Consider the following 24845-nt stretch of genomic DNA (forward strand, 5'->3'; position numbering starts at 1 on the left):
CTTAACGGTATCGCCCAGCAGGTAATTTTTTTTATTTTAGTAAAAGGCTCAGAATGGGTTAAACAAGGTGTAGTTTGGAAGGTAATTTTCTTTTATTTGAAATAAAAGACTCGCTGTGGGTTAAATAAAATAAAAGAAGCAATACTCACCTCAGCGATCCCCCTGAGCTTCCATTGTGACGTTCCTCTCTCCTTCCTCTGAACATATAGGAATTGACTGCTCAGCCAATCATTGACCGCAGAGTAGACACGCCGCAGTCAGTGATTGGCTAATTGGTCATTTCCTGTGAGCAGGAAAGAGAGGTAAGTGGAGACCTGGGAATTGGAGGGGAGCTGCGGGGATCGATGAGGTGAGTATTGCTTTTTTTTGTTTTTTTAAACCATCCTGAGTCTTGTGTTAAAAAAAACATTAAAAAATAACCTTCCAAACTAAACCTTTAATTACGCAATTATTGTGCAGGGTTTCGAGGCTGCCCATACACTTTTAGACTGCTGTCGGCCATGAGCTACTCCCCCCTATACAGGGAGATGGCATGTTTATTCCAATCGGGGGAGGGGGTAGAGGAGCCGCCAGACATCTCTCTCTGCCGCTTATCTCCCATGTTACAGACCAGGCCCATTACAATTAAAGATGAGCGAATTTCATAACGGAAACGGGACGGATCGAATAACGGAATGCCTCTAAAGGCATTCCGTTATAGAATTGCGTTATGGTCCGTGGTAACGGAATCCACAATGCAAGTCACCTTTTACCACCAAAGTGTGAACGAATTTCACAAGCGGAAATTCGCTCATCTCTAATTACATTCATGGCCATACTATGTGCACAGAGCCCATAAACAGGTCAGGACCTGGAACATTATGGACAGTGGAGGCACACAGCTGTAGTGGGGGAGGGGAGACCAATCAATCCTGAGGATGGCCGTCCAGTCCTCGGGGTGAGGACATTTCTGAGCCGGCTTCCTTATCTCCATAGCTGCGGGTAGTGAGTCAAGCCTCTGCCAATGGCCACAGAGTAAGCTACAGGTGCGCAGTGTCCTGCATGTCCCACCTGGCTAATGACTTGTTCACATACTGAATGCTGTGTGTAAGCAGTGTGCACACGGAGGGAGGACGCAGCCGACACAGGTTTGCCATGTTTGTCTCCAGCACTGTGTCATAACAGGTTTGTTGTCGTCCGCTCATAGAGGAAAACAAGCCAGGGGATTGAGAGGACAGCCGGCACTACAGACACAGCTCTCCCTACAAAGACGTACGGCTTGACTGCCCCTTCATTAACAGTTACACAAGCATGGGGTAAACCATCTGCACTTTAGGGGGTTCACAAACCAATCCTACTTACCGTCTTCACATATGTCACCTTCGACGCGACACGCATGCGCTAACCATAGATGAGTTTTGATTGGCTGGGATGTTACTTAGTGGCCAGTCACGCTATCAAATGAGAGCGGAGGAGGCGGCACCGAGGGGACTCAGGTAACGGGTGCTCAGTCTCTAGGTACGGGGGCACGTACGTAGACGTGGAGGACTATGGCAGGGTGCAGGAGGGGCTCTGGGTGACGGGAAGGTCCGGGCGACCTCCTTCATTACGGTGCTGCCATATTCAGGACCTCGTGAACTGTCCCCTAAGAGCTGGCCGTGTGCAGAGCTGCAGTCCTCACACGTGGACTTCCCCTTTAAGTGCAATGTAGGAGAAGCTGGAGGTGGTTAAGACCCTGTTAGGGCTAGAACTTCAGTTTAACCCCATCTCGCCCGGCCATTTTCTATTTCTTCATTTTAGTTTTTGCCTTCCAAAAGCCATAAGGGGTGTATTCCTTCACCTGCATAGCCGCACAAGAGCTTGGTTACTGCAGGACAAGCTGTATTTCTTATGGGGCCATTTATTATTCTGTACAAAGTACTGGGAGTTACTCCATTGTTTCAGGGCATGCACTGTGCAGTAATGATACCTGGATTCTGCAGGTCAGTGCCACCCCTATAGTTTTTATGTGTTACAGGTAAAATATGCTGATCCTCAGGATAGGTCATCAGTATCTGTGGGGGTCTGACCCTCGGCCAGGGCGGTCAAGTGAATGAGCCTGGGCCGTATTACTGCGCACAGCCACCGTGCTTGGTTAGATGTAGGAGGCCTCGGCTCACTGGAGTGCCATGGCCTAGACAGCTGAAGGGCAGGGGTAGCGGGAATCGGATCCCCACCGATCAGATATTGGTGACTTGGGACTCATGCACACACAGGTTTTTTTTTCTTTGTGTCTGTTTTTTTTGCGGACCACATGCAAAATCATTCATTTTAATGTGTCCGTTAAAAAAACGGAAGTTACTCCATGTACATTCCATTTCCGTTCCGCAGAATAATGAAACAATGTTATTGTCCACATTACAGACAAGGATAGTACTGTTCTATTAGGGGCCATTTTGTTTTTTGCGGACCGCAACATACATACGGTCGCGTGCATGAGCCCTTATCCAGAGGAGTCCTGATACATTACTTTAAAAAAAGAATTAAAATAAATAATTATTATATATATATTATAACAAACATAACTTTTTTTATATCTGTCTGTTCAGTTGTGTACGGGTTGTTTTTAGCAGAGAAAACTAGTTTTTATTGATATATATACGTTTTGATAACTTTATTAAATCGTCTCTGACCAGGGAATTTACTGATATACACAATGAGGATAATCTTTATTTATATAGCGCCACCATATACCGCAGCGCTTTACAAATGCATAGGGTTCATGCAAAAAACAAAAGTAACTGGCTAACATACAACTGAAACACTAGGAGTCAGGGTCCTGCTCGCAAGAGCTTACAATCTATGAGGAATTGGGGGTGACACATAAGGTAGATGATTGTGATAAGTAGGATTCAAGCCATTATTGAACTGAAAGGAGTGGTTTCGGCCGATCTGCTTTGGGTTTAGGCCAGAGGAGTTGGTGGGGGAGAGGTTTACTCGGGGAACAGTCATTTTAGGTAGCTTGATAAGCCTGCCTGAAAAAATGTGTTTTTAAAGGGGGGTATTCCCATCTTGCTCTTTCATCCTCACCTGCAGCCAGCTCTGCTGTTCACTTCCTGGTTTCCTGCTGCTAAGGCTGGGTGGGCTTAGGAAGTTTGAGTGAAGGCTGGCCACGCCCCTTTATGACATCACACTGAGAACTCAGTCCTTGTGTGCTAGTTCATGTGAAGAGTATGAGTCATCAGTCTGGCAGCCTGCAGGGTCTGTGAGGCCCCTCCCCCTGCTGGGGACTCCTGCGTTCTAATAGAGTTTTACACACACAACCTGTCTTAGGCTATTTTCACACTTGCAGCAGTGTGATCCGGCAAGCAGTTCCGTCGCCTGCCTGCCGGATCCGCCGATCTGGATGTGACTGAAAGCATTTGTAAGACTCATCCGGATGCGGATCTGTCTCACAAATGCATTGCAAGAACGGATCCGTCTTTCCGCTTGTCATGCAGACAGACAGATCCGTCTTGTATCTTTTTTCACATTTTTACCGGTCTGCGCAAGGACGGATCCGGCATTCCGGCACTAATACATTCCTATGGGGAAAAATGACGGATCCGACATTCAGGTAAGTCTTCAGTTTTTTTCCGCCGGAGATAAAACCGTAGCATGCTGCGGTTTTATCTTTTGCCTGATCAGTCAAAATGACTGAACTGAAGACATCCTGATGCATCCTGAACGGATTTCTCTCCATTCAGAATGCATGGGGATATACCTGATCAGTTCTTTTCTGGTATAGAGCCCCTGTGACGGAACTCAGTGCCGGAAAAGAAAACCGCTAGTGTGAAAGTACCCTAAGGCTGGGTTCAGACCTGAGCGTATTTGATATGCGCGTTTAACGCGCGTTTTTGTCGCGCGTTTTTATGCACGTTTTTTGCAGTAGTAAACGTGCATTTGACGCGCGTTTGTGTGATTGACTGCAGTGTCCTATGGCCACAAACGCGCGTCAAAACGCCCCAAAGAAGCTCAAGAACTTGTTTGAGCGTAGGGCGTTTTTCAGCGCGTTCAAACGCGCTGTAAAACGCTCAAGTGAGAACCAGGGCCATAGGGAAGCATTGGTTTTCATGTGTTGAGCGTTTTACAGCGCGTTTGAACGCGCTGTAAAACGCTCAAGTGTGAACCCAGCCTAAGGGCTCTTTCACACTTGCGTTGTCCGGATCCGGCATGTACTCCACTTGCCGGAATTACACTCCAGATCCGGAAAAACGCAAGTGTACTGAAAGCATTTGAAGACGGAACCGTCTTCAAAATGCTTTCAGTGTTACTATGGCAGCCAGGACGCTATTAAAGTCCTGGTTGCCATAGTAGGAGCGGGGGAGCGGTATACTTACCGTCCGTGCGGTTCCTGGGGCGCTCCAGAGTGACGTCAGAGCGCTCCATGTGCATGGATGACGTGTCCAATGCGATCACATGATCCATGCGCTTGGGGCGCCCTGACGTCACTCTGGAGCGCCCGGGGAGCCGCACGGACGGTAAGTATGCTGCTCCCCGCTACACTTTACCATGGCTGCCAGGACTTTAGCGTCCCGGCAGCCATGGTAACCATTCAGAAAAAGCTAAATGTCGGCTCCAGCAATGCGCCGAAACGACGTTTAGCTTAAGGCCGGATCCTGATCAATGCCTTTCAATGGGCATTAATTCCGGATCCGGCATTGCGGCAAGTGTTGCGGTATTTTCTCCGGCCAAAAAACGTTCCGTTCCGGAACTGAAGACATCCTGATGCATCCTGAACGGATTTCTCTCCATTCAGAATGCATTAGGATAATCCTGATCAGGATTCTTCCGGCATAGAGCCCCGACGACGGAACTCTATGCCGGAAGACAAGAACGCAGGTGTGAAGGAGCCCTTAGTTGTATAGATGCATATACAGCTCTACTACATCTGTCTTCCCTGAATCTCTTCTCTTACAGCTCTGCTACATCTGTCTTGCTCTCCAATATCAGCACTTTGTTGGAATTACTTCATATACAGCTCTGCTACATCTATCTATTTATCTCTCCCCCTCAGCACTGTGGCAGAACTGCCTCATATACAGCTGTGCTACATCTGTCTTCCCCTCCCCCACTAGCACTGTGGCTGAACTGCTTCACATACACCTCTGCTACATCTGTCTATTTCTCTCTCCCGCCAGCACTGTGGCTGAACTGCCTCATATACAGCTCTGCTACACCTGTCTTCCCTGAACCTCTTCTTTTACAGCTCTGCTACATCTGTCTTGCTCTCCACTACCAGCACGGTGTTGGAATCACTTCATATACAGCTCTGCTACATCTGTCTATTTATCTCTTCCCCCCAGCACTGTGGAAGAACTACCTCATATACAGCTCTGCTCCACTGGTCTTCCCTGAACCGCTTTATATACAGCTCTGCTACATCTGTCTTTCTCTCCCCCACTAGCAATGTGGCTGAACTGCTTCATATACAGCCTGCTACATCTGTCTATTTCTCCCTCCCACCACCACTGTGCCTGAACCACCTCCTATACAGCTCTACTACACCGATCTTCCCTGAACCGCTTTATATACAGCTCTGCTACATCTGTCTATTTCTCCCTCCCACCACCACTGTGCCTGAACCACCTCCTATACAGCTCTGCTACACAGATCTTCCCTGAACCGCTTTATATACAGCTCTGCTACATCTGTCTTGCTCTCCACTACCAGCACAGTGTTGGAATCACTTCATATACAGCTCTGCTACATCTGTCGTCTGTGCACCCCGCATCACGGACCCATTCAATGGGTCCGCGATCCGGGACATGCGGTGCGGAAGCACTGAGCGAAACCCCATGAAAGCGCCTCAGAGTGCTTCTGTGGTGTTTCTGGCCGTGCCTCCGCACCACAAAAAAGTAGTGCATGCACTACTTTTTTGCAGTGCGGACAGATCACGTACCCATTCAAGTGAATGACTCTGGGATCCTTCTGTGGCAGCCGCACGAATGTTGCCCGTGCATTGGGGACCCCAATGCACAGAACGGCTGGCACACACTCGTGTGCATGAGCCCTAACAGAGAGATGGCGGGCATTTATCCACTTGTGTAGAGAAAGCAGAGGGGGGGGATGGGATGGGAAATTCTTGCTTTGTAAAGTCTCATGTACACTCTTTGTGCCGCCATACGGTGTTATATAGCACCATAATTCAGAAGTATTCTCTCCTAGAACAGTCCATAATGCAATTAGAGGCATGCAGAGTTAGTGTATAGCCCCATAGACTTCTAATGGACCCATATTACAGATCTGTACTCTGTGGGATGCCACAATAATACATATATATTACCTATGAACATGCCACAAAGGCATGTATCACAGTTCTTACTTTCCACTTCACCACCATGACGGCCCAGAGAGAGATTGACCCCTGACCTCTGTAGGGGCAGGAACAGAGATAGGTTAAAAGGACCCCTCCCACCACCATTCACCAGTGTGTTCCTGCCCCTATAGTGGCCAGGACAGAGAAAAGTCCTCTCTGGCTTTCAGGGAGGTGAAGTGGATAAAGACCTCTTTTTTTTATTATTTTTTTCTTTACCTGGGTGACCGCATCGGTGGTGAATATTGCCTCCCTTGCGGGCCTTTCATCCAGGACCGCGTCCCCTGCTCTCCGGCGGACTTAGTTCCAAAGCTGACAGGGAGACGCCGGGATCACGCTCCCTGTTGTGGGAAGCCTGCCCTGAGCTGCCGCTGGGTCGCCTTCCTCCCCGTGTAGGTAGCTGACCGGAACGACGTTCTGCGCAGGCGTCTGACGTCACTTCCGGGCCACCGGACGAAAGCCGAAAGTGGACGTCTTTTTCAAAAAGAACTCACAAGCACTTTCCCGCTGCTCTCCCCGCATCACCGGACATGTCGGACCAGGAGAAGGAGCTGCATCAGAAGGAGCTGACCGCTCCAGAGTGCCCCTGTGTGAGTAGCCCACCTGGGCATGCCGGCAGCTTGACAGATGTGAGGCCAGTGGGGAAGGGAGCCTTAGTATACTGTTCTGATAACCACTGGTATGAGCCCCCCTCCCCCTGGGGGCTTCTGGTATACTGCATCTAAATGTTTATGCACCTATACTAGATCAACACAAAATTGATGGGCTGCTCTCTCACTTTAGGCCAAACTTGCTTTAAAAAAGCCGAGGAAGACCACCAGATGCATCAAGTGCTCCGTCAGGCTTCCCGATGATTATGCTAAGAAACTTTGCAAGGATTGTATTGCCAAGTTAGTGAGAGAAGAACAACCCTTAATTATGCAGGAGTTGAGATCTATGATTCAGGAGGAAGTTAAATCTTCTCTGGCCTCCCTCCGTGAAGATACCCTGGGGGCTCGCCCACCGAAACGGCCCAGAATGGCGGACATTTCCTCCTCAGACTCCGAGGATTTGGAGGGCGATGCCTCATCCTCCAAAAAAGAGGACGACAAATACCCCCTATCGGAGGGCGAGATGAGTGACCTTTTGAAGGCAGGCATACAATGGGGGTGGAGGACATCCAGCGACCCCATACAGTTCAGGAAGAGATGTTTGGGGGATTGAAGGTCAGACGCTCCCGTGTATTCCCCATAAATGAAAACATTAAGGAGATGGTGATGGATGAATGGGCCGATCCAGAAAAGAAACTAGGGATTTCCAAGGAATTCAGGAACCGCCTTGTATTTGACCCGTCAGACTCTAGGATTTTTGACGAAGTCCCCAGAATTGACGTCCAAGTGGCCAAAGTTACTAAGAAAACCTCGCTACCATTAGAGCACTCCTGTCAGTTAAGGGACACCATGGAAAGGAAGGCAGACAGTTTATTTAAAAAATCCTGGGAGGCGGCTATGTTTAGTGTTAAGACCAACATAGCCGCTACTTCAGTCGCCAGGTCTATGTACCTGTGGCTGAATGAATTAGAATATCATCTAATTAACAAGACGTCCAGGGAACAGATACTAGACTCTATTCCCTTGTTAAAATCCGCCACAGGGTTCCTAGCGGACGCCTCCGCAGAGACAATTAGATTCTCAGCCAAGGACGTGGCCTTGTCCAATGCTGCCCGGAGGGCACTTTGGATGGAATCTTGGTCAGGCGACATCTCTTCCAAAATGAAGTTGTGTTCTATAGCCTTCTCGGGTGAATACGTGTTCGGTCCTGTATTGGACAAGATTCTCGAGAAGGCTACTGATAAAAAGAAAGGGTTCCCTGAGGAGAAAACCCCTAAAAAGAAACCCTCCTTTCGTAGTCAATATTCCCAAAATAGCTCCTTTCGTGGTAAAGGTAAATCTGGACTTTGGAGTTACCCAAAAGGGGGGAGGGGTTCTACTCCAACCTTTTCTTAGTAAAGAAGCGAGTAAAGTAAAGTGATGCCATATAGTGCAGCAGTATTCTCCCCTAGAACAATGAAAGCAGAGGCATGTGGAAGTGCAGTGTGGCCCTGTTGACTTCTCTTGGGGCTACATTCCTATTTCATGCAACTTGCAGCTTGTCTAGGGCACCATGCTAATGCCAGGAACTTCGGCAAAAAGATACATTTGAAATCAGAGGCTAGGGTGCTAAGGTGGCACGATGGAAGCAGAAATAGGAGATTTCATCCCTAGCCCTTTCTTCAGTATGTCAAGGAGTCTTACATCTGGAGAACACCAGCTGGGGGTCACGGCAGACACTAGGCAAGAAGCGCAAAGCAGGAAGCGCCTTATCAGAGAAGGACTCTGACCAGCTGTCACGTGACCTTCAGGTCAGTGACAAGGGGGCACAGCACAACACTGCTCAGTGTGAGAGCTGGAGGACGATGCTTTCACTACACAGCAGAGTGTCCTCTAACACTGCTCCAGCACGTCCTCGCTCCACTTCTATCTCCCAAGTCTGCGCTGCAAACAGAGCATGTGCGGCTCTGTTTCAGACACAGCACAAGGGAATAAAGAACAGCACATGCGCGGCCGCACAGCGCCATGCGCGTTCATGTAAGAAATGAGGCCAGCCACTGCATCAATGTGGTTCCTCTGCGCATGCGCGGCCCCTGCATTCGGCAGGCGAGAGGTGGCCGTAACTAGGGGAGACACAATCGCAACAATGAGGTAGGAGGGGAAGAATTTTATCAAAAAGGGTGGGAATTGGCTAATACATTATATTTACAAAAATGATCACTGTCACATCATTACCAGATTAGAGAGTGATTACCCCTTTAAGGCACGTTTGAAGGTGGAGAAGTTGTAAATTGACCTGACATTTCGGAGCAGGGTATTCCAGAGAGTAGGTGCAGCTCAAGAAATGTCTTGAAGACGGGAGTGAGAGGTACGAATTATGGAGAATTATCTTAGGTCGCTGAGGGTCCATTCACACGGCCGTAGTGTATTGTGGATCTGCAGTACACCCGGCCAGCACCCCCATAGAACCGCGGACAAGAATAGGCAGTTCTATTTTTTTCGGGTGCCGCGCTCCGGAAATGCGGATAGCACACTGTGTGCTGTCCGCATCTCTTCTGGCCCCATAGAGAATGAATGGGTCCGGATTCGTTCCGCAACGGATCCGGACCCATTCTATGGACATGTGAATGGACCCTAAAAGAGCGGAGAGCACGAGTAGGGTGGTAGACGGAAATGAGGGAGGAGATGTATGGAGGTGGAGAGCTTTGTGGGTGAGAAGTTTGAACTAGGGTTATTTCGATACCATAAAAAAGTATTGCAATACTCTATACCATTCGATACCACGTGACAAAAATAAACCAAAAAAGCTACGTGCATTCTGCATTTCTAAAAAAAAGGCGAATCGCGCAGTTTTTTTTTTTTTCTGTTCCGGCATTCACCACATAATTATTTTTTTCTATTTTAATAGTTTGGACTTTTCGGACGTGGCGATATGTGATAGGTTTATTTATTGTTTATATATTTTTTTTATTTTTTTTAAACTTTTTTATTTAATAACTATTTCCCCCCTTAGGGGCTAGAACCTGGGATTTTTTCATCCCTTGTCCTATTCACCCTGATAGAGCTCTATTAGGGTGAATAGAACCTCACACACTCCCTGCTGCCCTGTGCATAGTAAGCACAGCAGCAGGGAGCCGACTATGGCAGCCAGGGCTTCAGTAGCGTCCTGGCTGCCATGGTAACTGCTCGGAGCCCCAGGATTACACTGCTGGGGCTCCAATCAGAACTGCCACTGTCACCAATGAAGAGGAGGGGACCCTGTGGCCCCTGCCACCAATGATTTTAATACTGGGGTGGGTGAGGAGGGGAGGGGGCACTGAGTCACCAATGATTTTAATACTGGGGGGGGGGGGGGGGGCGCACTGCACCACCATTGATAACCTTTAATACAGGCGGCGGGTACTGACAGCAGTAAATAGTAGTAATTAGCATACGGAGCAGGAGACTGTAACTTGGGCACAGCAGGCGAACGGAGCGGCGCTCAGGAATAATAGTAGGTGCAGGGAGATCCCTGGGCGCCGCTCTATGTAGCCTGGTAATTTAACTAAGTCCGAACCCATAAAAAAGGTCATCCTATCATTGGTGGCGCAGTGCGCCCTCCCCTCCTCCGCCCCTTTCTCCCCATTGGTGGCAGCGGCACAGGGGGAGGGAGAGACTGCTTCCTTCTCCCCTGTGATGTTGAAGGAACATGAGCGCGCTCATGTACAGAGATACTAGGCTGCGCAGCAGCGCAGGCCAGTATCGAAAAAATGGAAATCCCGGTATCGTATCGATACCGGGACAAAAGTATCGATTGGGTATCGAAATTTCGATACCCGCAACAACCCTACTTGATACCATTCGATACCACGTGAAAAAAATAAACACCCAAAAAAGCCGCGTGCATTCCGCATTTTATGGAACGTCTGGCCCATAATAGAACAGTCTGATCCTATTTTTTGGGGAGACAAGGTGACAAAAAAAAATGGCGAATCGCACATTTTTATGAATTTTTTTATTTTTTTTTTCCTTGTTACGGCACTCACCACATAGGACATTTTTTAAAATATTTTAATAGTTTGGACTTTTCAGCCGTTGGCGATATGTGATATGTTTATTGTTTATATATTTTATATGTAAAATTGGGAAAGGGGGTGATTTATATAAAATTTTTATTAAAAAAAATTTATAAATTTTTTAAAACTTTTTATTTAATAACAATTTTCCCCCTTAGGGCCAGAATCTGGGATCTTTTAATTCCTTGTCCTATTCACCCTAATAGAGAACCTCACACACTCCCTGCTGCCCTGTGCATAGTACACACAGCAGCAGGGAGCCGACTATGGCAGCCAGGGCTTCAGTAGCGTCCTGGCTGCCATGGTAACCGATCGAAGCCCCAGGATTACACTGCTAAGGCTCCAATCAGAACTGCCACTGTCACCAATGATTTTAATACTTGGGGTGGGGGCGCGCACTGCGCCACCAATGATTTTAATACTGGGGGGAGGGCGCACTAGGCCACCAATGATAATATAATTAACATTTAATACAGGAGGCGGGTGCGGCACCTGAGAGGTTAACTACCGCTAATCTCAGCGCCCCGCCAGCACCCGCCTACGGGATTTGTAGGGACTTTTCATCTGGCAAAAAAATTCTGAACCAAGTATCATGATATGTACAGCGGCGCCCAGGGATCTCACTGCATCTCCCTGGGCGCCGCTCCGTTCTCCCACTATGTCCTCCGGTATCTTCGGGGACTTGGTTATACTTGGCGGAGATTGCGCTTGTTCTCCTGGGCGTCTCCTTCTCCCAGGCTGTGAGCTCTGCGCTGCGATTGGCCAGCGCTACAGCCTGGGAGAAGGAGACGCCCAGGAAAACAAGGACAGTCTTCGCCCAGTATAACCAAGTCCCCGAAGTCTTTGCCCAGTATAACCAAGTCCTCGAAGATACCGGATAACGGAGCGGCGCCCAGGGATAATAGTAAGTGCTGTACATATCATGATACTTGGTTCAGAAGTTTTTGCCAGATGAAAGGTCCTCTTTAAATATTTGAAAGAATAATGCAAACGGATCTGTTATGAACGGATACAAGCGTTTGCATTATCGGTGCAGATCCTAGGTCTTCATCCGGGGAGTGGGCCAGTTGGCGACTGCCTCGATCTTAGCAGGTTCCGGGCACTGTTGCCCACAGATCATTCGATGCTCGAGATACTGTACCTCGGACATCCCTATGTTGCACTTGTCTGGCTTTAACGTTAGTCCCACCGCCCTAATGCGGTCTAACACAATACCCAGGTGAACCAAATGTTCCTCCCAAGTATCGCTGTAGATCACAATGTCGCCCAGATATGCACAGGCATAGTCCTGGAGACCATCGAGGAGCCGATCTACCATCCTCTGGAACGTTGCTGGAGCATTCTTCATTCCAAACGGCATGACCAAAAACTGGTAAGGGCCGAATGGAGTGATGAACGCTGACTTAGGAAGAGCATCTGCGTCCAGAGGAATATCTCCAATATAATGCATTAATATTATAACTGAATAGGCTTTGCATGTATAACTTAACCCTTTAAGGACCTGCGCCATACTTGTACGGCGGAAGTACGGTCCCCAAACATGGCTCCTACTCGCACGTTTTGAATAGCAGAGACCCACGGCACATGTATGCGATCAGCCATAAGGCTGATCGCATACATTTTCCTGTTCAGATGCCGTGGTCAAATGTGAACACGGCATCTGCGCAGTCCGGAAGCGGAAGTCACGCACTTCCGCTCCGGTAACAGCATTCCCCGGCTGAGATCGGGGAACCTGTTACATTGATCTAATAGGCTGAAGCCTCAAGCAGGCTTCGGTGCCTGTTAGATGACTATACCAATACAGGCCACTAGTGGGCAGTATTGTATTGAGTGCAAATGAAGTGTTCAATGGTGTCTATATAGACATCAATGAACACAATAGTCAATCTAATGATTGCCAGTTATTGGCACCCAAGGATACTTAAAAAAAATGTTTTTGCAAATATAAAATAATAAAAGTTCAAATCACCCCCTTTCCTTAAAATAAAAATACTTAATAAAAAATAAATAAACATCATGGGCATCACTGCGTGCGAAAATGACCATACTATTCAAATATAACAATATTAATGGATTACGGCAAATGGAGTAACGGGGGGAAAAAATTAAAAACCGCCAATTTGCCATCTTATGTCACTTCAACTACCCAATAATTTTTTTTATAAAAAGAGATCAAAAAGTCGCACACACTTCAAATTGGTATCACTGAAAAGAATAGATTGTCCCGCAAAAATGAGCCCCCAAACAGCCTTGTACACATAACTACAAAAAAGTCAGAATATGGTTTAAAAAAAATCTTCAAAGGTTTTCATTTTTTTTCAGTATTAAAACGCAAGAAAAATGTATAATTATACAAGTGTGGTATCGTAACCGTACTGACCTGGAGAATGAAGATAACAGGTCAATTTTACCGCATAGTGTACAGTGTAAAAAATAAAATAAAAACCTTTATCAGAATTGTGTTTTTTTCCCAATTCTACCCCATTTGGAATTTTTTTTCCCACTTCCTACTACATGGTATGCAACTGTAAATGGTGCCATTAGAAAGTACAACTTGTCCCGCAAAAAATAAGCCCTCATAAGGCTATGTGAATGGAAAAATAAAAAAGTTAGGATTATGGGAAGGTGGGGAGTGAAAAACGAAAACGCAAAAATGGAAAATCCCAGGTTCCTTAAGGGGTTAAAGTCTAGACGTGTCAGGCAAATTCCGAATTCATATTTGGAATCCGCACGTTCATTTTAGTATAAATCGCATGTTTTTCTCTCAGTAGTAAAATCATTGTTGCGCGGTGCAATGGGCTGATTAGTTTAACAGATAGGTGTGGATGGGGGATGGGAGGATAAACAGAGACATACACACAGTGCGTTCCCTCGCACCCACAATAGACCGCATTTCCCAGCGTTGGCAATACACAGCCTGGATTTGTCACAGTCCCCAATTACAATGCATATGTAAAGCCGCCCATCTCCATACGTGGTCGCTAGTGATTTTCACATTCAGTGGAGTTCAGTAAACGAAGATGTAAACTCAGGTTTACGGAATTTGGAATAAAATACATATACTGAAGTCAGGGCAAAAAACCCCTGTGTTTACTCAGCTTCTCCTGAGAGATTCCACCAAACGTGCTGTGAGGTGTCACCAGGTGAGGTAGCTACACCTGAAAGGTGACATTCCTGGGTTGTCTATGACGAGTGTGAGAGGGGAGTGGGAGGCCCTTATAACCGCTGACCAGATGGGGAGAGATGAGATCTCCTCACTATATTATGCCTGGTAAGTAATACATTGCATTTCAGCTTGTATGCTGACAGCCTGCCTGTGAGACCCATCCTAAGGGCTGGATCTCACAGGCTTCCGTAGAAGGCAAGCCCCGTTGCCTATGGAAGGATTGGGCTTGCCTTCTTTGCCATCGGGTCCCCGCCACTGCAGCGCCCATACCCTCTGCATGCCGTGGACAGCTTTGACCGCGGCATACAAGGGGTAATACGCCAGCATCTGTGTTTTCAGCAGGGGCTCGGCTGTCAGTGACTGCCGGGTCCGTGCCACTGATCGGGCCGGCGCAGCTCCTGCACCCGCCTGATCAGCCCCGCCTTACATGTATGGTGCTGGTCCTTAAGGGGTTAATGTACATGGGCACTGATTATCATTTTATCACACAGCTTCTGAAGTTAAACAGTATAAATATATGCTAATGTAGGTTTTATTGTACTTTTAGGCTTTTTTCAATCTTGGGGAAAGTGAGAAACGGGGACATTTGGATAAGATTTTGACTTCTTGGGAGTGACTTCAGTTTCATGTTCTCTCTGCAAACTTCATGGATCCTGAGATCTCCATCTTGTACTGCAGTCCTACACCTCTGGGCATTCCTCAACGGAAAGTTCACGTTCAGCTCTCTCCACTGTATCAGCGATGTCGTCTTCCGCCCCCATTAGAAGAACGGATCCTTGTGGACTGGGAAGAACGTCAGCGAAAACAACCATGGGTATTTAATGGAGCAAAATTCAGGCTTCATTCCGTCTTGCCTGAAGGAGATGTTGGAACAACAGATAAAGTCGCAGCTGAGCAGAATAAGGAGAAGGGAAATAAAGAAAGCACCAAGAGTGATGGTGGAGAGGAGAGAGGAGAAAATGAAGCTACCCTGGATGAAGGCGGAGGGCTTACCCTACATCTGGCGCTAACATGTTACAGAGACTTCCTGGGAACAAACTGGTCAGGAGAAGCACATGCCCTACAGGAAAGGGGAGGACAAGAGTTTGGGGACACTCAGGCCTATCTGGCACAACCACTTGGTGTAGGAGCTGCTCTGCAATGTAAAGATGGACGCTTTGTCATACTGAGAAGAAGCCATAGAGTGGGAGAGGCACCAGGTCTGCTCGATGTACCAGGAGGACACCCTGAACCTAAGGTATAGTAAATGTAAAAATGAATAGGGGAAATTATGATAATGTAACAAGTGAGGTAAGAGGGGAGTGTGACCTGGCATTTAAGGACAGTGGTGGTGGTCCTGGTCTACAATAGGTAGTCATTTTTATATGTAACCACTTCTTTGGGACAAAGTTTTAACTTCCAGTTTTTCTATACTGTTTTAGGTGGTTGCTCCCAATGTTCCAGAGGAAGAGCTGAGTTTGGAAGTGTTAAAACCAGAACTAGTCATTAGAGAGCTGTTTTCATCCATTCTGGCTGAGATACGGGATGAGGTGAGGGTCTTATACCAGCCTGCATATTATATTCTGATGTCACTGGGCGCAAACTCCGGACATGGCAATTCTAAGTTCTGTCATCTCTTCCTTACAATAATTTTTTTTCTCCATTGGCTGTATTATGTTGTGCCTCATGTTCTGCCGCATAGTAAAACCATACCGTAATCGTTCATGCATTTTCACTGCAGTTACATGACAAACACAGATGATACTCATGAAAAATCATGGTAAAAAATGTGTACAGTTTTTGCAGAACGGCATAACCGCACAATGTGAATACACCCCTAACCACTTCATTTTGACCTAAGAGTATTTAGTGGAAGTGCTACATGTATAGCATTTTGTGGTTTCCGTGTTCAAAGACCACATCTGCAGTATATGCAGTGACCATAAGGTGTCAGTATGTAGCATTCACGGTCCTAGTTGGCAGCAACTGAAGCTTATGAATCTAAGGAATTGTTAGAATATTTTCTTACTGTATATGATTTTGCTTTTTTTCAGGTTAATTTGCCCCTGTCTACCCTTAGCGAACCTCTTCTTTTGGGCATTGCTTGTAATCACACCAGCGCAGGACGACCTAGTGCTGAATTTTATGTCAAGTGAGCAGTTTGGATGCAGTTAATATTGATAATCCAGTCTTTTATCATTGGCAATTAATTAATTTGATGCTGCTTGTTCTCAGATGTAGTCTGACCTCAGAAGATGTGAAGGAGAGGTACTTGCAGGGGGGCCCAGAAGCACACGAATCAACAGAAATTATTTTTCTTGAAAAAGAGGTAAATGTTGGAGTGTTTTATGGTTAAATGTATTTAAGTTACTATACTATACTATACATAGCATCAAACATGTTTTTCAGTCTTCTTCAAATAACTGCATGCACTTTCGACTTTTGGCTAAATTTCAGCCACTACTTGGCCATCTGACATTCATGTGGTGGTTGCACCATTTCACACAACTCTCAAGGGGTGGGATATATTAGGCAGCCAGTGAATAGTTGGTCTTGAAGTTCATGTGTTGGAGGCAGGAAAATGGACAAATGTAAGGATCTGAGCAACTTTGACAAAGGGAAAATGGTGATGGCTAGACAACTTAGTCAGAGCGTCTCCAAAACAACAGGTCTTGTGGGGGTGTTCCTTGTATGCAATGGTTAGTACCTACCAACCAGTGAAATCCAGTGATCAACACTTTGTAATGCATAGGTAACCAGTGCATTCACAGTGCTATACAATAGAAGCTGCTCATGGACCAGTCTGGTTAGGTGCCCCTCCATCAGCGTCCATGTTGAGACCAGGGCAGTCACCAGGAGTCGGTACTGTTCAGCGGAGGAAACAATGCTGATTAACTTATAACAGTATATTAATAAGTTAATCATAGTAGCTCATTTAGCTAGGATAATGTGGCCACCCCCTATAATGCTGGCTATAACAGGAAGGTGTCAGAACACAGTGCATCATAGTCAGACTACCCATGCTGAACCTTGTCCACCACTAAAACCCTAGTGGGCAGGTTAGCATCATAACTGTACCATGAGTAATGGAGAAAAGTGGCTTAGTCTGATAAGTCACGGATGAGGAATGAGGAAAGCACCAGGATGCCCTGGGTCCTGCCATTCATGTGGATGCTACATTTGCACATGCCACCTACCTAAGGATTGTTGTAGACCAAATACACCCCTTTAAGGCAACCATATATCCTAATGGCGTGGCCTCTGTCAACAGTATAATATGGCTTGCCACATGCAAAAATTCACGAATGGTATGAGGAACATGACAATGAGCTCAAGCTCTGTTAGCTAATGTTCCTTTAGTACATATGTATAGTTATTGATTGTTTATTCAATTATAGCTCATTGTTCTTATTATTTACACTCATTGACAAAAAAAATAACGCACCCAGATAGAAATGTTGGATTGCTGAAAAACTCACCATGCAGGTATGTCTCAGGCAGATATGTAAATGATCGCAGGTGTTGTCTGATTAGACACTGGGTCTTGCCAGAAGAGGGCATAAAAAAGTGCTTCCCCCACGGCCCTCAGGCTCTGAGGCTACTTTTGGGTAGTGTACTTCTTGGTAAAGATCATGGACCGTTAGACATGCCTCTATTCAAAGACATTCTGCCCAGTTGACAGACTGAGAGGGGAACATCATTGGACTGAGATGACTCCAGATGGCCCAGACAGACCACCAGTAGAGCATGAGCAGCTTCCACAGTTTTACTTTTCTCCATCTGTACACAGGTGGCACCTTCATTACACACCCCTCTCTCTGCCTGGACCATTTCCAGGCGCTAAGCATAAGAAATTTTGGTGTCATGGCACCCATTACGTGTAGTGCCATAGCCAGCCAGCCACGAACGCATTTGTTTTCAGTGGTGTTGTTAACGAGAAACCTGGACTGCTATGGACTGGAATCATCTTTATTGACAAATCCAACAATGGTCCGGTTCCAGTATGAAGACCTTATGGTGAGAGCTTCAGCCCTACCTTTGCTGTGGAGCGACACACTGCCCCAACTGTTGGTGTGATGATCTGAGGAACCATCGCATATCACATTCGGTCACTCCTAGTAGTGTTACAAGGGACACTAACAGCTCAGTCATAAGTGCAGGACATCCTGCAGCCACATGTTAACAGCCAACTACAGTTGTGGCCAAAAGTTTTGAGAATGACCTAAATATTGGAAATTGGAAAAGTTGCTGCTTAAGTTTTTATAATAGCAATTTGCATATACTCCAGAATGTTATGAAGAGTGATCAGATGAATTGCATAGTCCTTCTTTGCCATGAAAATTAACTTAATCCCAAAAAAACCTTTCCACTGCATTTCATTGTTATCATTAAAGGACCTGCTGAGATCATTTCAGTAATCGTCTTGTTAACTCAGGTGAGAATGTTGACGAGCACAAGGCTGGAGATCATTATGTCAGGCTGATTGGGTTAAAATGGCAGACTTGACATGTTAAAAGGAGGGTGATGCTTGAAATCATTGTTCTTCCATTGTTAACCATGGTGACCTGCAAAGAAACTCGTGCAGCCATCAATGCGTTGAATAAAAATGGCTTCACAGGCAAGGATATTGTGGCTACTAAGATTGCACCTCAATCAACAATTTATAGGATCATCAAGAACTTCAAGGAAAGAGGTTAAATTCTTGTTAAGAAGGCTTCAGGGCGTCCAAAAAAGTCCAGCAAGCGCAAGGATCGTCTCCTAAAGAGGATTCAGCTGTGAGATCGGAGTGCCACCAGTGCAGAGCTTGCTCAGGAATGGCAGCAGGCAGGTGTGAGCGCATCTGGACGCACAGTGAGGCGAAGACTTTTGGAAGATGGCCTGGTGTCAAGAAGGGCAGCAAAGAAGCCACTTCTCTCCAAGAAAAACATCAGGGACAGATTGAACTTCTGCAGAAAGTATGGTGAATGGACTGCTGAGGACTGGGGCAAAGTCATATTCTCCAATGAAGCCTCTTTCCGATTGTTTTGGGGCATCTGGAAAAAGGCTTGTCCGGAGAAGAAAAGGTGAGCGCTACCATCAGTCCTGTGTCATGCCAACAGTAAAGCATCCTGAGACCATTCATGTGTGGGGTTGCTTCTCATCCAAGGGAGTGGGCTCACTTACAATTTTGCCCAAAAACACAGCCATGAATAAAGAATGGTACCAAAACACCCTCCAACAGCAACTTCTTCCAACAATAGTTTGGTGAAGAACAATGCATTTTCCAGCACGATGGAGCACCGTGCCATAAGGCAAAAGTGATAACTAAGTGGCCCGGGGACCAAAACGTTGACATTTTGGGTCCATGGCCTGGAAACTCCCCAGATCTTAATCCCATTGAGAACTTGTGGTCAATCCTCAAGAGGCGGGTGGACAAACAAAAACCCACTAATTCTGACAAACTCCAAGAAGTGATTATGAAAGAATGGGTTGCTATCAGTCAGGAATTGGCCCAGAAGTTGATTGAGAGCATGCCCAGTCGAATTGCAGAGGTCCTGAAAAAGAAGGACCAACACTGAAAATACTGGCTCTTTGCATAAATGTCATGTAATTGTCGATAAAAGCCTTTGAAACGTATGAAGTGCGTGTAATTATATTTCACTAAATCACAGAAACAACTGAAACAAAGATCTAAAAGCAGTTTAGCAGCAAACTTTGTGAAAACGAATATTTGTGTTATTCTCAAAACTTTTGGCCACGACTGTAGAATTTTTTCAGCAGGATAATGCTCACCCACACACAGTAAGGGTTTCTCAGGAATGTCTCTGCAGATTGTAACACTTCCTTGGCCTGCCTATTCACCTGATTTATCACCAATTGAGCATTTATGGGACCAGCTGGGATGTCCGCTTCAGCAATCTATGAATGTGCAGGATCTACAGGCCCAGCTGCAATATCTGTGAGAAAATGTGCAGCAGGATATCATAGAGAACCTGTATGCATCCATGCTTAAAGGGGTTCTCCGGGCTAAACCTAAAATTGGGGCATAATATGGCAAATGGGGCACTGTGGATGGCAATGGGAGCACTGTTGATGGCACATAGGGGCACTGGATGTCACTGAGGAACTGTGGATGGCACATTGGGGCAATGTAGATGGCACATTGGGGCAATGTAGATGGCACATGGGGGCACTGTGGATGACACATTGGGGCAATGTAGATGGCACATTAGGCACTGTGGATGGCACATTAGGCACTGTGGATGGCACATGGGGCACTGGACGGCAAATGGGGCACTATTGATGGCACATGCAGGGCTCCAGATGGCGACCAAAATGGTCGCAAATGCGACCTAGAATTGCTAAATGGCGACAAGACTTTGTAGTCTTGTCGCCATTTGCGCCTAGACCCGCCGCTGCTCTGCCGCTTTCACAAACTGACATGACACGCGCTTCTCTCAGCGCGGCCATGTTCTCAACAACACGGGAGAAGGAGGCGGTCCCTCCCCCCTGTACTGCTGCTGCCACCACCAATGGGCTGATAGCAGGGAGGAGGAGGGGAGGGGCTATGGCCACTGCACCACCAATGAATATCGTTTATGCTTACAATACAAACGCAGGCTGCCATGCGGGTGCCGGACATATCCCATACCCGGCACCCAGCCTCTATGACTGCGCGAGGCGATCCGCCGCTATTAACCCCCTAGGTGCCACACCGAGAGGGGTTAATAGCGGCGGATCGCCTCGCGCAGTCATAGAGGCTGGGTGCCGGGTATGGGATATGTCCGGCACCCGCATGGCAGCCTGCGTTTGTATTGTAAGCATAAACGATATTCATTGGTGGTGCAGTGGCCATAGCCCCTCCCCTCCTCCTCCCTGCTATCAGCCCATTGGTGGTGGCAGCAGCAGTACAGGGGGGAGGGACCGCCTCCTTCTCCAACTGCGGGGACGCTTACGGTATATTTCCCTATCGCCGATGTTGCATGCACCGACAATGAGGAGGATGAGCGTCGGCGCCGACGATACGAGATGGATGTGTCACATTTGGCATACGTACGCCGTTACGGGGTATGCAGTTATGTCTACTGTACACAGTACGTGTGTGGCCTCATGAAAAATACATTAACCACGCGCGTGCTGGCGGAGGAGAGCGAGGGTGGCTCCTCCACAATTCATCCCAGCTGCCAAACTGTTTGGGTTCTGGGATTTACTGGCATTTCATTCAGCCAGAGTAATAGGTGCCAGCTATCCCGGGGCTCGCAGTGTACAGCAGGATGCTGCATGCGTGTGCCCTGTCTGTGTGCAGGCGTCTTTGTACCTCCAATGTTTATTTGCGGTTCTCCGCCATGCACTGTCCATTGGTACTATACTGTCTCTACTCATGACCCATTACACATAGGGTTAATCTATACCGCCATCTGCTTCTGTGCCAGTGTGGAAAAGTACATGGGCTGTCACCCATGTGATGCCCAAGCTCGGTCCTCGCCCCGTAGGTGTCCTGTCAGTGTACACCAAGACCCGTGTTGGTCAGCGCTGGTGGCAACTTCTGATTTTGATGCACACGTATACCCAGAGCTCAGGCGCATCCCATGTGCTGCCTATAGTATGCCCCTTGTAGTGTACCCATCCACAGTATTATAAATTAGAATCATTGGTGGTGCAGTGCCCCCCCCCCTCCCCCAAGTATTATCATTGGTGGCAGTGGCAGTTCTGATCGGAGCCCCAGCAGTGTAATCCTGGGGCTTCGATCGATTACCATGGCAGCCAGGACGCTACTGAAGCCCTGGCTGCCATGGTAAGCTCCCTGCTGTTGAGTGCACAAAGCACAGGGCAGCAGGAATAGTGTGAGGTCCTATTCACCCTGATAGAGCTCTATCAGGGTGAATAGGACAAGGGATGAAAGATCCCAGGTTCTAGTCCCTAAGGGGGAAATAGGTATTAAAAAAAAAAAGTAAAAAACACCAAAATATTACGTTTAAATCACTCCCTTGCCCAATTTTACTTATGTAATTTTTTTTATTGTTTATATATTTTATAACACCACAGTGCAATTTGCCATTTTTTTGTCACCTTGTCCCGACAACAATTAGGATCGGACTGTTCTATTATGGTCCAGACGTTCCATAAAATGTGGAATCCACACAGGTTTTTTTGGTGTTTTATTTTTTTCACGTGGTATCGAGTATCGCAATACTTTTTTATGGTATCGAAATCAAGTCAAAATTATAGTATCGTGACAACCCTAGGTAAGACATGTTTTTTTTATTTTTATTATACCATAGTTATATGTATTATAAATTTGGCGACTAAAAATTTCAATTTGGCGACTAAATTTTTCAGGTTAGGAGCCAATGGCTCCTTGATATTTTTTTTAGTCTGGAGCCCTGACATGGGGGCACTGGATGTCACTGGGGAACGGTGGATGGCACATTGGGGCAATGTAGATGGCACATGGGGGCTCTGGATGTCACTGGGGCAGTGTGGATAGCACATTGGGCAGTGTGGATGGCACATTGGGCAGTGTGGATGGCACATTGGGCAGTGTGGCTGGCACATGGGGCACTGTGGATGGCAAATGGGGCACTGTGGATGGCAATGGGAGCACTATTGAGGCACATGGGGGCACTGGATGGCACTGGGGAACAGTGGATGGCACACTGGACGGCACTGGATGTCACTCAGGGCATTGTGGATGGCACATGAGGCACTGTGAATGTCACTGTTACGGGGGCACTGTGGAGGTCACTGTTATGGCTACTGTGATCGGACCAGGAATCCGCATATTCTTACCTGCGATGTCTGTGACCGGCCGGGCGCTCCTCCTACTGGTAAGTGAAAGGTCTGTGCTATAAGCAATGCGCCGCACAGACCTTTCACTTACCAATAGGAGGAGCATCGGGTCGGTCACAGACATCGCAGGTAAGTATAATGCTTCTAAAATTGCTAAGTGCTAAGTAACCATGGCAACCAGGACTGCAGTAGCGTCCTAGTTGCCATGGTTACCGATCGGAGTCCCAGCGATTAAACTGGGACTCCGATCGGAACTCTCCGCTGCCACCAATGATAGGGGGGTCGGTCATTTTAATTAGGGAGGGGGAGGGGGGGCCGGCCGCACTGGCCACCAATGAGTTAAAAACAGGGGGGGGGGGGCGGCCGCACTGGCCACCAATGAGTTAAATACAGGGGAGGGAGGGGGGGGGCGGCAGCACTGGCCACCAATGAGTTAAAAACGGGGGGGGGGGGGGTCTGCTGCCTGGCAGCAGGGGGCAGTCATGTGCACAGTTATTTAAGTATATTCTAACTTGAAGCGTCCCCATCACGAATATACTGTCAGATCGTGAAACTCAGATCCAACTCAAATCCGATGGTATAATTCTAACATAGAGGCATTCCCATGGTGATGGGGACACTTCAAGTTAAAATATACCATCGGATTGGAGAAAACTCCGATCTGATGGTATATTAATAGGGACTCCTGACTTTACATTGAAAGTCAATGGGGGACGGATCCGTTTGCAATTGCACCATATTGTGTCAACGTCAAACGGATCCGTCCCCATTGACTTGCATTGTAATTCTGGACGGATCCGTTTGGCTCCGCACGGCCAGGCGGACACGAAAACGCTGCAAGCTGAGTTCGGGTGTCCGCCTGCTGAGCGGAACGGAAGCCAAACGGGGACAAACTGATGCATTCTGAGCGGATCCGCATCCACTCAGAATGCATTGGGGCTGTACGGATCCGTTCGGGGCCGCTTGTGAGAGCCTTCAAACGGAACTCACAAGCGGAACCCCGAACGCAAGTGTGAAAGTAGCCTAAGCAGCTCTGCCAGGATAATGTGATGTCTTCCAGGGGGGAATAGAAGCTCAGACATGAAAAACAGGTATTGGGGGCATATGTATGCATGGTGAGGGGTGTTAGGAGCACATAAAGAGAATTTTGATTTTGGGACCGGACAACCTCTTTAACCGTATCTCATTTTCTATCCAGGCTAGAGGCGGCCCGGGGTACTAGAACCTCCTCCTTACAGTTTTTCCTAATAAACTTATCCTCTCTGTCTAATATTGTAATCACTTACATATATTAACATTACATTCACACATATAACGTTTCATTAGATTCCAACAACTCCTTGGTGTGTTATTTATTTATTTATTTATTTTTGTCAGTGTATTTTCTCATGATAAACGTGTCCAAAACAAATCTTTTTTACTGTTCTTCGTTTAATTGTATGGTTCTTTTTTTTTTTTTGCAGGATTTACTGACCATTGAAAACTCAGAAATGTGGAAAGAGTTGTGTCCTTCAGCAAAAGGTTGTGTGAAACTGTACCTCATGGTGCAAGAGCAAAAGTCCTAAGAGTGGACACTGATCGCACTGTTCTGTTTGACATAAGGAATAGCAGAACTTCCTTTTATGTCAGAAATATGTTTACACCTAGGATTTCCATGTGTTAGATAAAGAAGCACATGTACACTTTTATGAAGCTTGTAGCATATTTACTGTTTTGTAATAAAGCAGTTTTTCAGTATAGTGAATGTATATTTTTTAAGTGATTACCTCCTTTCTTTCCTGAGTCTACAACAATTTCAGGCTACTTTCACAACGCGTTGTTGTTTTCCGGTATTGAGATCCAGCAGAGGATCTGAATACGACCCAAAAAATATTTCCATTTAGTCCTCATGCATTCTGAATGGAAAGAGATCTTTCAGGATGCCTTCCGTTCTGTCAGCATTCTGTTTTGTGACCGGACACAAAACCACTGCAAGCTTCAGTTTTGTGTCTGGT

At 46.9% G+C, this 24845-nt stretch overlaps 2 protein-coding genes across 8 annotated transcripts in view; one reads left to right on the top strand and one right to left on the bottom strand.

Annotated features, from left to right (window-relative positions):
* Window positions 1-1466, bottom strand: part of DNAJC4 (DnaJ heat shock protein family (Hsp40) member C4) — a 43233-nt gene extending 41767 nt beyond the window's left edge. Inside the window, exon 1 of the mRNA XM_040409941.1 lies at window positions 1342-1466. The gene's annotated coding sequence lies outside the window, so the exon portion shown is untranslated. The remainder of the gene's footprint in view (window positions 1-1341) is intronic.
* On the top strand, window positions 876-24845 carry NUDT22 (nudix hydrolase 22). Of its 7 annotated transcripts, none has more exons than XM_040409935.1 (6): window positions 876-1127; window positions 14651-15340; window positions 15525-15632; window positions 16137-16234; window positions 16318-16411; window positions 24315-24845. In XM_040409935.1, the coding sequence occupies exons 2-6, from the start codon at window positions 14750-14752 to the stop codon at window positions 24414-24416; spliced, it is 993 nt and encodes a 330-aa protein (XP_040265869.1). In that variant the 5' UTR covers window positions 876-1127; window positions 14651-14749; the 3' UTR covers window positions 24417-24845. The 7 variants fall into 7 exon arrangements, with proteins under 7 accessions (XP_040265869.1, XP_040265870.1, XP_040265873.1 ...); XM_040409936.1 differs by lacking the exon at window positions 876-1127 and adding an exon at window positions 1143-1164; XM_040409939.1 differs by lacking the exon at window positions 876-1127 and adding an exon at window positions 1274-1295.

Source organism: Bufo bufo, chromosome 10 (genome assembly GCF_905171765.1).
Source record: "Bufo bufo chromosome 10, aBufBuf1.1, whole genome shotgun sequence".
NCBI classification, from domain to species: domain Eukaryota; kingdom Metazoa; phylum Chordata; class Amphibia; order Anura; family Bufonidae; genus Bufo; species Bufo bufo.

Bases quoted from the DNA above. Each gene is read 5' to 3' on its own strand.
- NUDT22 (XM_040409935.1), top strand. From the start codon at position 14,750: ATGGATCCTGAGATCTCCATCTTGTACTGCAGTCCTACACCTCTGGGC. The intron at 15,341-15,524 runs GTATAGTAAATG...ATACTGTTTTAG, and splicing joins GAGGACACCCTGAACCTAAG to GTGGTTGCTCCCAATGTTCC. The intron at 15,633-16,136 runs GTGAGGGTCTTA...GCTTTTTTTCAG, and splicing joins TGGCTGAGATACGGGATGAG to GTTAATTTGCCCCTGTCTAC.